We start from the raw sequence: 12,329 nt of genomic DNA, 5'->3' as shown, positions 1-12,329 counted from the left end.
CATCAACCTTTTTTTGCCCCCCACTTCTAAAATTCAGCATCACAGGGAAGCTGGATCCCAGTTGTTTTTCACAGAGGGCCAAGCAGTGGAGGGAGCTGCCGACCTCCCAGCAATACATGTAAAAGCTTTATTTTATACTGACTCTGGTCAACTTCATCTATCATAAAAATTTGTTTGATGATCTGAAACATAAGTGTGGCAAATATGCAAATAGCTAAGAAATCAGGATGGGGTAAATCGTTTGTCACAGCACTTCTGTTAGGCTCTGAATGAAGAGACAAAGTCAGCAGTCTGGCTATGAATGTCTTTAATGTTTCCCAGATCAGAATCACAGCATACAGTGTATAATAACTTCTAAAGTAAACAGAAATATCATCACCTCATTTATTTATATAATTTTACTTTACTTTTTTTTAATAATCATCTTTTTTTTATTCCATTATTTAACATTTTCTTCATCTCAAGTCTCGAGTTTCTGAGTTCAACAAAGAAAGTAGAAACAAGACAACAGGTGCAGATTTGCAATGGACACCAAGCTGAGGGTTTCTCTGTGGGTGTCACTGTCTCTGTGCACGTTTGACACTGTGGACGTGACACGGGATCATCCAATCATCATGTTTTGCTTTGCTGACAGTTTTTGAGTGTTGAAGTAAAATAAATCCAGCAGTTAAACCACAGACAGGACAAAGTGTGGCTCTAACAGCTGTTGAACACACACAGACTGTGATGTACTCCACACGTCACCCATCGCTCTGCACTTTTCGAGCATCCAACTGTTTTTCTGCTACATAACATCACTGCACGAGAAAAACAACGGACGGACAGACAGCACAGTGTGACACGAGCAGGTCAGACCACCTGTGTGATCTCATGAGTCTGTGAGGATATGAGGCATCTTATGGTATCAAAGCCCTGGAGTCTGTCAAACATGGCTACATGTAAACACTGCTACATGTTAGGTGAGCTAACATTTAACTGACTGCACTTTTTTTCAGTCTCAGTTTAGGTCATTTATGTCCTTACTGCGAATCACTGAAAGGCAAAGCTGGCTTTTATCGCTCTGATGTTACGCACATCATGCAGCACAGATTCATCTCTGATCACAAGACTCATATTTCAAAAATAAAAGTCATCTAAGGCTTGAAAAGAAGGCGACGATTTTATGACAATCGCAGAGAAAAATTGTAATGAAACGATTTAAAACTTAATGAAAATGTTTTTCTCACTGAAAACTAGCAAATCTAATAAACAGCATGACTGGCCCTCTGCTGTGAGGGGCTTCAGTGGAGATGACTTCTGCTACAGCGACCTTCCTGCTACAGGATGGTCACATGATAACGATCAACGTTATGACAAAAATAAAATAAATGTTGAAAAACAAAGACAAAACTGATCGGTAGTCAGGATGAACTCATTTGAAACCTCAAGCTAACGGCCATTTTTTTCTTCTCATTACAAACTGCACCTGTTGTCTTTTGTCATCACAAAATAAGCATATCATTCATTCACTCCAAAAAAACAAAAAAAACCCAAAACAAAATAAACAAGAAACTTAATATTTACAAATATTTTGTCTGTTTTTTTTCTTACACTTAAAAATGTACAGTTCTGATCTTCTTCCAGATGTTTCGTCTCCATCCGTCTCCCAGTTTGGTATTTTCTTCTCTGTCCAGTGACCTCAGAGTGAGCGCTGAATGTGCCACAATGGCGCCCTCTAGTGTTAGCTTATAAAACAGACAAGGAGAAAGAACAGAGCCGAATGAAAGGACTCGTTTGTGTTCTCTCCTCTGCTGTAGCTGTGTGGTGCTGAGGTTAACTACACAACCCCTCGCCGCCTCCTTATACACAGGAGTGAGTACAAAAGGGTTCGTATGGACGCATCAGCCGGCCGTCCTTCTGCTCCACACTGTTAGCTGAAAGATGATGGGATCATCCTCTGTCCTGTATTTAAGGCTGAGAGTCTTTGTCCAGTCTCTTTTCCACAGCTACTGTCCACAGCACTGATCCACCTGCAGCACAGCCCCAGTCAGTTGTTTTATGATTTACATTGTGCACGTTTCCCTTCCAGTGAGCTTACAAAACCTCTGACAGGAGAAGTCAGGCATGTGTTTCCCCCACCTCCCCTTTTAGGCAGTAATAAAATAGAAAACAAACAAACAGGCTAAAGCTAGAGCACAAGCAAAGACAGCACCGGTGACTAAGTTCTCCCATACTGGACGTACGCTACCATGTGGGCTCAAACAGCAGCACATCAGCTCAGTTTACATACTGTTGACATCTTCATCAGAGGATCAGCAGGGAGCGCTGCTGAGCTGCAGTCGTCTCCACCAGAGTGACGGAGCAGGAATCACAAACAGCACAAACCCACCGTGTTGTTTCTACCCTGTTCAGGAGATCTGAGCCCCCATCCCTTTTTTTCATGTTGCAGCTCTGCACTGCAGGCCCTGAACGCCTCCCGGTTACCCTCAGTGTGCTTAGAGTTTAATTTACAACCGACGAGCTCACAGATCATCTGCAGGCAGGTGAATGAACCCTTAATGTGAGGATAGTAGCAGAGCTGAACTGAGGTCAGAAATAGTGAGGAACGGTGTCGACACAGTGAAGTCAGGTGTTTGGGAGATTTTCTGATTATCAGTTTGGGGGTGGAGGGGGTCGGTGTTAAATAACAAAGGTGGTGCAGGATGGAGAAAGGAGGAAGGAGGGAGCGGTGATGATATGGAGGAAGGTGTTTGGTTAAGCAGCAGGAAGGAGCTCATGCTGGAGTCTGAGTTTTACTGTTGGACTTTTTCTGCTTTTGTTTATTGTTGTCTGACGCGGACCGCGCCTACGCTTGAGTGATGCAGATGTGATATCACACTCACACAGTGACAGCCGCTCCCACACACACACACACACACACACACACACACGTCAGTCAGAATACACATGTGCCAGAAATAAGGGGTCAGACAGGAGCAGCATCAGTCTCTGCTCTGTTTTGTTAATAACGTAGAAAAATAATTTTGTACAATCAAGCTACATCGACGGACGCTTTACCTCACGTACCCTAACAAGAAAAAGTAGTGACAGTAAGATGAAGGCTGCACATGACACCATGACTGAGTTCACAGCTGTTGCTTTGATTCTAACGTTTAAGACTTTTGGCATCGACTCCGTTTTAATAAATGAGCGCTGGGAGGCGTCGTTTGACTTCAGGAGCTCCTGCGATGCTCTTACTCTGCGGGAGAAAACCAAAAACCAAAAGTAGCAAACATGGAGCGATATGACTCGTTTAGATTTTGGGAAACGTGCATCGACAGGTACAGTGTCCTTTTCCCCGCTCTTTAAAAATAATTCATGCATAGATCCCCACTGAGAAAACCCTTTTATATACTTTCTCCTTTGTACACATTTTATATAGAACTATATATAATATCATTTCTCTATATCTATATTTTCAGAAAAATTCTTTCCACACAATAAAAAACAACAATTAAACAAATGCTTCAAACAAAACAACAAAAAAAGAGAAGATGAAAGAAAGAAAACCACGACTGAGGGCCAGTTTGGCACTTTGTCATGAGAACATGACAGAACTCTGTTAGTTGACGGTAAATAGCGATACTATTTTTTTTCTTCGTTTTCTTCTCCCTCGATGAGAAAGCAAACACAGCAGTACTTACTTGGCACCTAAAAATGCTGGTAGAATGAAAGATATCAGTGTTTTCATAGTTATATGTTTAGTGTACGCCTCCCCCTCCAAACTGCTCAGCAGATCGGGAATTTTTAGAGAAGAGCAGAAGGGAGGCGTGTCACATGAGAGGAAGAGAGCAGTAATAAAACACGGATGTAGAAAAGAGAAGCATAATGTGCACATAACACACAGGAGATGGAAAAAGAGATGACGCTAAAAAAGAGAAAACAGCGAGGAGCGAGACAGCATTCGTCCCTTTGACGAATGTTGGAGGTCTTGAGCCTGGAAACAGCAGACCGTCTTTGAAAACAGTATCTTTGAAAGATCTGAGTCACCCACCCCACCCCACCCCACCCCGACCCAAACTGCTCATCTGCTGCTGTACACTTCAGTTGCACCTCCACATGCCACCAGTGGAGGGAGCTGCCAAGTTTTACAGCACATGACGCAGCAGGTGTAGTTGCTTTTGGAGAAAGAAGAGAATAAGAGGACAGAACGAAGGCCCACGTCTAGAGGCCTCCCTTCCAGAGCGGTAGCAGAGCCAGTGTTCCTGGTCCCTAGGTGGCGCTGTGTCGGGCCTGTCCCTACTATACCCTGGTGGTGGAGTGGGGGTGGGGCAGGGTGTTGTTGTGGCCGGTGGAGGGGAACGTGTTGAAGGCGTGAAGAGGCTGCATGCTGGTGATGGTGCTGGGGATCATGGTGATGGTGTTTGGCGTCATCAGCGGCACGTCGTCGGGGGCGCGGCGCAGCGCCAGGGTGTAGTCGGGAGGGCAGGCGGGCCGCAGGATGTCGTGGGGCGCAGGGGCTCCATGTCGTGGTGGCGTCGTGCTCCGAGTGCTTCATCTGCAGGGACATGATCTCTTCCTCCTGGCTGTGAGCCAGGTCGTTGGCGGGCCGCCCGCTGAGGGGACAGCCGGTGCCGGCGCATCTCGTGCCGCTTGTCACGCTTGTAGTAAAGGGCGGCGAAGGCCAGGATGTTGAGGAAGAGGAGCGACGCTCCAACCGCAACTGTCACGCTCAGTTCGGTGGAGTAGTCGCGGGTGTCTCCGGGAAAGAGGTCCTGGGGCGGGCGCTCTGAGCCCTCGGGCTCAGGATCTGACGGGAAGGTAGGGTAAGGATGACGAGTGGGTCTGGGCCTCGTGGTGCCGGGGACATGGCCTGCAGGGGAGGCGTGAGTGGTGGGAAAGAGCACGTCGTGCAGGCTGTGAAGATGAGGGACTAATTCCAGCCAAAAGGCCACTTTGTTAGCTCTGTAGTTGTCTCTGACACGAGGTTTCAAACCGATGTGAAGGTACTGCTTGTCCTTCGAGTTGAACTTGGTCCAGATGACCTCCTCGAAGCGGTTGGGCTTGGTATGAATGAACTTGGTGTCCTGAGGGACGGGCAGGTTGGGGTCCCTGATGGAGCATAAAGGTTAAACGTTTCAGTTCAAAGTTATACTCAGTCTCCATTATAAGTAACATGTGGCATCAATACACTGAATACAGACAGGAGGCCCATTCTCTGTGCAACCTTTAAACTATCTAAGACCAACCGGCTGCTCTGGGATCTGGATGCTTTTGGTGAACCAGCATGTTCAATTCTTCAAAGCCACACGGGAATTAAACTAGCAACCCAGATTCAAGTATTCAAGAGGACTACAAGGCTATACGCATTTTAATTACAGATTCACACTAAAACAAAAAAGATGACATAAAACTAAGTCACCCGGCAGATTCAGCCCATAATAAGAGGCTGCTATTATTGCACCACTATCATACTTTACTGCAACAGTTCTATGGTAGCATCGCCTGTTAGAGTGTTAAAGCAAAGCACATGACAACAGTAGAAACACTTTAGGATTTCTAACACAATAAAAAATTCAATAGATCAAAGAATTTAATGTTTAATTAATTTAATTTAATGTAATTCGTTTTGTAATTGTTTACAGCTGATCCTAAGAAACATTTCATTCTTAATATAGGCGCTAATAAATTACATATCTCAGTTTTTCTTTGTACCTCTCTAGCAGTGATCAGTCAGGGGACCTGAAGGGACCACGATCACCGCACCACAATTTCTCTGTTCTTGAAAGGCTCTTCATGTTACATCTGTGTTGATCATTTTTGACAGAGCCTATAGTTAAAGCTGGAGCACACGACCCTAAATCAACCCTCAGTCCTGCTGATATAGGCTCAGTTTGCAGTGGGAAACTTCCCATGATGCATTGACTTCATCATCCAACTGTGTTTACATGTCGCTGCTACATTTCATTAACTTTTGTTTCTTTCTCCTGTAATTTGATTGTTCTCGCTCTCTCTTTAGCTCAAATTATAGATTGAATGATGTTTAATTTCTTTCAACTTCTTCAAAAAACTGTAAAATCTGAGATTATGTTTAATTTAAATCATCACTAATTTGATCTGGTTAAAGTGTTACAGAGACTGAGCCCTGAGGCATTTAAGTCCTGTGACATGTTAACAGACTTAGATAAATTTACCTGAACTGTAACAAAACGGAAACACTTTGGAAACACATTAAAGTCTACAGCTAAATCAACACCTTTGCTTGACAAGCCTGTAGTTCTGTCAGAGAACAAACCGTAACAGCTACAGTTTACACTACTATGACATGAGGCCTACCCAGTCTTTGCGAAGTTAGTCCAGTAAGTCATGACCACAGCGCTCAGCATCACATCGTTCTTGGAGAAGTTGCACGGGAACAGGTCCGTGGCACCGATCATCGGTACGCCGAACACGTAAGGTATCTCGTCTCCGTGCGCGGCGTCGGCCCACTCGGGCCGCGTCTCGGTCTGGCAGTGGTGGTAGAACGTGTAAAAGTAAACTGGGGACTGAAACTCAGCATGGAGTTTGGCAGTGGCCACAGCTGGTGCCACCCACTGGTGGTCCGTAAACAGGGCCAACAGAGTCTTCCGCCGCATGTCGCCGTTGTCCCTGTCCGCCCAGTCTGTGTACATGAACTTAATGGTCTCCCTCAGGATGTCTTTGCCTGGTGAAGAAGCACAGGAGGGGAAGAAAGATAAAAGTGAAAAACTGCTAAGAGTAAAGTAACAGCAGTGCAAGACATTTTTTAAGAGATCGGTCTGATTGAAAGATATGAAACCAAAGCACACGTTGGTGAGATGAACCAAGAGCCAGGAAGCAAGTGAAAAATCTAGAGAGGAAAAAAAGTCTTTCACATAACAGAAGGAGTGACAGGCAGTAGAGAGGAAGCATGGCTGCATTATCCAAACATGTCTGTACTGTGACTGTGGTCCGGCTGTGAGGGGTTCGCAGGCCGATCTGTCAGAAACAACGACGCTGAGATTGGGAGCCGACTACCTGGGGGATGATAGCATTACTGCCCACAGAGCCTCAAAGGTTAAGGCGCAGACACGCCGTGATGTGGATGGGTGGCTCTCTTTAGCACGCTTGTCTTGTTTGATTCACGTCACATTTTACTGATTCCATTCTTTACTCGCAGGTTTTAAACGCTTAAAGCACTTTCACAGGTTTTGATATTCTTTTGAAAATTCATGTGAACTCAAGCTGTCAGAACTGTAATGTGGGCTTTGATAATTGCCCACATTTGTCATTTTCACGATTATCTGTTTATTTTAATGAATACAGCAAAAAGAAAAATGCTAACAAATAAACAAATGCGGCTCCTAATAAGACAAAACCTGATGCTGCTGCAAAACGCAGTTAAGTGAGAGGAGGCTGTAAAATGGAATAACTGAAAAAGTGGCAGTGTACAGAGGTGGCGTCCTCACCCTCTGGGTATCCGTAGAGGTTGTCAACAAAGTTGGAGATGGTGTAGTCGAACGCCGCAGCTGAGATGCCGTCGTTGTCCTCACTGTCGTCCACAAACTTCAGCCCCTCTCCCTGGTTCACTCCTATCAGGATGTCATAGTTTAGGAACTCCCCCTGGTGGAGAAAATAAGGAAGAACATGCTGAGTGCTGGAACAGAGCCTGTGTGCATCACAAGTCTACAACAGGAAGTGCAGCTGAAACACAGCTTTGGGAATTGGCAGCATTTCATTTCCCAGTAAACAAAATAAAGAATAGCTGTTGGCATGAAATTCCTACTATAAACTGTGAATACTGCAATATATGAAGGGTTCATACACATTTTCAGGGTCAAATTCAAGCACTTTTAAGCACATTCAAGGTCCATTTTCAAGCTTTTCCAGCACATTACCAAAAAAAAGAAAGTATGTTTCACTTTGCATCACCTCAGTAAGACCATGTAAACATTTAAACAAATCATCTTAGGACGACTTAAATGTCTTTTGTCCCTTTTGTTAAAAAGAGAAAAATGCACCACACAAAAATAGTGAAAAAGGAAAGCGGTTGCCTTACATGCATATAGTGTACAAACTCAACAAACACATTCCTCTTAAAAATTAAGATGTGCAAATGTGAACAAATCAACTTGTTAGAGATCTTCATCTCCACTTGAAATAAACAACAACCCAGAAAACAGGAAAACTGCACCAAACACCACAAACACCAACAAATTAATGTCTTCTCATCAGATATTGATGCTTCTTTCCTGTGTGACACACAAAAATAATAGGAGACAGATGTTTGTTTGTTTTTGTGTTCTTTTTAACTAGTTAAGCACCCAAGCCCATAAAATGGGGACATTTCATTTTCGAGCAGGAAGCTCCCCCTTTTTGTTAAACCCTTTAGATCAGGGGTCGGCAACCTGCGGCTCCGGAGCCGCATGCGGCTCTTTAGTCCTTATAGTGCTGCTCCGCGTGGTTTGGGAAAATAAATTAGTATTTAGCTGAAGTGTATTTTATTTATGTTAGTTCTTTTTTTTTTTTAACTTGTAGTTCTAAATTGGAAGATTATTGTGATTTTGCAATATACAAATAAAATTATATTTTGTTGTTTTTTTCATCGCTGGGGCCGCAGGATGTCGTGGGGTCGCAGGGGCTCCATGTCGTGGTGAGCGTCGTGCTCGAGTGCTTCATCTGCAGGGACATGATCTCTTCCTGCACGGCGTTTCGCCCGGTTTATCGAGACTTTCAACCCCAGGTAGGCCAATTATGGCTCTTTGGGTCTTAAATGTTGCTGACCCCTGCTTTAGATGAACAGAGATTTTAATTAAATACATATTCTTTAATAAATGTTCTCTTTTATAAAAAGTAGGATAATTAAAAAAATTTTTATTATAGCTCTATTGCGTAGAAAAAAACTGTCTTGTTTTCTGTTGTCTGTTATATAATATTAGGGATGTTTGTGACAATTAATTTCTTAATCGACTGGACTAACCAATACTCCACAACTAGGAAACACTGAAATTTTAAGTTAAGTTTGAAAACAGTTTAAAAAAAATACCCCATTCCAAAATGTCTTGTGACAATCTCATTGGCTTAGGGAGTGATGATGTCATAGGGAGATCTTAAGAATCTTAAGTCCTTTGATGTTTTTCCTTAAATAGGGTGAGACACAGCAAGTTTTAGTTCGTTTCAGCAGCATCTGTGTTTGCAGCCTACAAAACGTTCACCACAGAAACATTTGGAAAGCTTTTCAAAGTCATCGTATAGAAACTCCAACATGTTTCCAAGAAACAAACAACCAGTTCAAAAGATTACGCCGCCTCTCCTTCCTGGCGTGGCGGCCAATTTCCCCAAATGGCGTCTCATCCTTCCAAAGGGCATTAGAGGAGAGTAGGAAGGAAAACTACCTTCTCCAGAAAAAATGCAACAAATTGAAGATGAGAAACTTCAACTGGAGGACAAGTGTAGACGAATGGAAGCCCAAAATAAAGAGCTGGAAGAAAGACAACAGCGCCAGCCGGACATAAAAATTATTAATGAGGGCTGGGGAATCAAGTTTGCTCAGGCCGAGAGCAAATTGTGCACCTCATTAAAGAAAATAAGCAAAAGAGCGCAGAACTAAAAGAAATGACCAACCAGCTCCAAGACAAGAAAAGCGATGACTGATAAGACACAAAGGGATCTCAATACATCGACCAAATGGATCAGCTGCTCCAAAGACAGCTCCGTGAAGTTGTGGAAGAAAAAGAAAAATCCAACAACAGAAGGAAGAGCAGGACAAAAAGCAAAGAGACTTGCAGCACGAACTGAAGAGCATGCAGGAAAAATACCAAATGCTGAAAGAAAGCCTGGATGAAACACTGCGCCAAAATAAAGACCACCTTCAACAGAAAGAGCAACAGCAGGAAAGACTGGAAGAAGGAAAACATATTGTCCAGGACTTTGAGTCTAAAAATCTAAAACTGCAAGAGTTTTGTAATCAGCTGGAGGACAAAGTAACTAAAGTGGAAGATGAAAAGGACAAACTGGAGAAACGCTGCTCACAGATGCAGAAAAGAATCGATCAGATAGCGAGAAACAACTCCGAGCTCGTTAAGGGGATTTTGGTGGAATTCAATAACTTGAAGCGTGAAAACACTCAAATGCAGGCACAAAAACAACAACAGGACAAAATACATGAAGACCTGCAGCTCACGCTCCAAGAAATCCAGAAAAGAAACGAGCAGTTAGAAGACAAGCACAAAGAAGTCCAAGAGAGAAATGCAGACATGCACAAGGACAAGCTGATACAGGAGGCAACATCCAAACAACTCAAAGACAAGCTTGAAGAACAACAAGCAACATTAGAAGAGGTGGAACAAAGATGTAAGAAACTTGAAAAGCAAAACACAGAAACAGTCGATGAGTTGAGAAATCTCATCCTGGAGAAAAAAGCGCTCGTGGAAAAGTGCATGAAAAAGAAGACAAAATGGTTCCGCTTGTTCCGGAGGAGAGACGCTACTGCTTCCTCACCTGATGTAGCCTCGTTTTGCTCCACCTCTGTTAACCCCCCTAACCAGTCCCGGCAGTTGACTGTCCCCTCCTGAGCCTGGTTCTGCCGGAGGTTTCTGCCCGTTTAAAGGCAGTTTTCCTCCCCACTGTCGCCAAGTGCTTGCTCAGAGGGGATTGTTGGGGTTTCTCTCCTCTACCTTTTTTTTCTTTATTTACTTGTTTAACTTTTTTCATTATTACTTCATTTTACCTTGTTTCTTTATTTACTTGTTTAACTTTTTGTTCTTACTTCATTTTACATTTTTCTTCGTTTACTTGTTTAACTTCTTTCATTATTACTTCATTTTACCTTGTTTCTTTATTTACTTGTTTACCTTTTTTCATTATTTGCTTGTTTAACTTTTTTTGCAACTTATCTAAATAATAAACCAATTGAATTTATCCTTTGAGTATTTTTCATCTCATCTTTACAGAATTTTTCCAAAACATTTTCAAACATTCAGATCTGTCTTTATTGTCTTCTTGAAACCTCATAGATGGTGAACTAAAAACCCAGAATATGGTTTGAAACATTGTTTCAGCTGAAACCGGCATAACATGCTTGTGTGTGTGTGTGTGTGTGTGTGTGTGTGTGTGCGTGTGTGTGTGTGTGTGTGTGTGTGTGTGTGTGTGTCAGGGTATCACTAGTTAGGTCATCATGTTTAGACTCATTCACTCCAAAATTATTTAGGCCAAATCTTTAAAACAGTGTCATTGCATACACATTTTCAATTCACTTCAATCGCACAAATGCAGAAATAATTATTTGCAGTATCTTATTTATTATGAGAATGTCATGACTGATCATTTGCACCTACACCACCAAACATGGGGGCAAAAGCGAGGAGATCACGTTTAATCGGTTATAACATGAGGTCAGAAATATAAGTGCCAACATGAGTAATGTGTCCACAGACACCTCAGAATCTTGGCTAAGAGCTCATATAAACCATTTCTACAACCAGCAAACAAAGCAAAGACACCAAACAGTTAAAAGAGCAGTGACGTCACCACAAATCTTTGGTCAGGTAATATCCATATTTTGATTGATGATTTTCTGCAGTTAAATGTGAACCGAAGCATATTTTCAAAGGTGTTATATGCTATAAAATACTTTCAAATAAAATAATCTCTAATAAATTAGGTGTGGGAAATAAAAAAATCGAATTTTTCTATGTTTGAGTCACAGTAACTTTTACTTACAACACTTTCAAGCACGTATAAGAGCCACATCTGGAATTCAAGCACTTTTCAAACCTTGAAAAGACAATATTACAATTCAAGCATTTTCAAGGATTTCAAGAACCCTGTATATGACTCTTAAGTCCATGGTCTTCATCATATTGCCTGTTCTGCAGGTCACGGCTTCAGGGCCGATCCTTTAAAAGTCTGCAGTGTCGATTAATGCATAGAGCTGCAAAACTCACACTTCTTCCTCTCACACACAATATGTCCCTGTAGTGATTTTCAGATTCACGTTACTGCTTTCTACACACCTTTTGTTTGATTGTTTTCACCTTACATAAAACACTTCCTCCGTCTCACAAAATGACTTTCACATTAATGACACTGATTGCATCTGCAGCCTCTTCAAAATGTAGCATTTATTTAATCAAATAATAATAAAACTTTTTAAGAATCTCTTTTGTAATTAAAAATCCTGGTCAACCAGCAGTGGTTACTTACACTAATAATACACACAAATCAGCTTTGTCAGTTTTTCACTCGGAAGATGATCCAAAATAACATCTGGATGGATGAATAAAAAAGAATAATAATTTTTTATTCTTGTCACATGAAAATATTCCAATCGAACTGAGAAGAGAAACCTGCTCTTTGAAAACCTCGACGACTCT

General features: G+C 42.3%; 1 protein-coding gene across 1 annotated transcript in view; it reads right to left on the bottom strand.

Moving 5' to 3' along the window:
- Positions 1–3,626: 3,626 nt before the first annotated feature.
- The window catches only part of nlgn2a (neuroligin 2a), a 231,639-nt gene continuing 222,936 nt past the window's right edge, over positions 3,627–12,329 (bottom strand). The window contains 5 exon segments of the mRNA XM_031735038.2: positions 3,627–4,482; positions 4,484–4,570; positions 4,572–5,070; positions 6,295–6,661; positions 7,425–7,578. Of these exon segments, the coding sequence (XP_031590898.2) occupies positions 4,261–4,482; positions 4,484–4,570; positions 4,572–5,070; positions 6,295–6,661; positions 7,425–7,578 (1,329 nt within the window). The 3' untranslated portion in view covers positions 3,627–4,260.

The sequence above is a fragment of the Oreochromis aureus genome, linkage group 3, assembly GCF_013358895.1.
Source record: "Oreochromis aureus strain Israel breed Guangdong linkage group 3, ZZ_aureus, whole genome shotgun sequence".
NCBI classification, from domain to species: Eukaryota; Metazoa; Chordata; class Actinopteri; order Cichliformes; family Cichlidae; genus Oreochromis; species Oreochromis aureus.
Note: the sequence above shows the minus strand (reverse complement) of the source record. Positions and strands in the feature narration are given on the sequence as shown.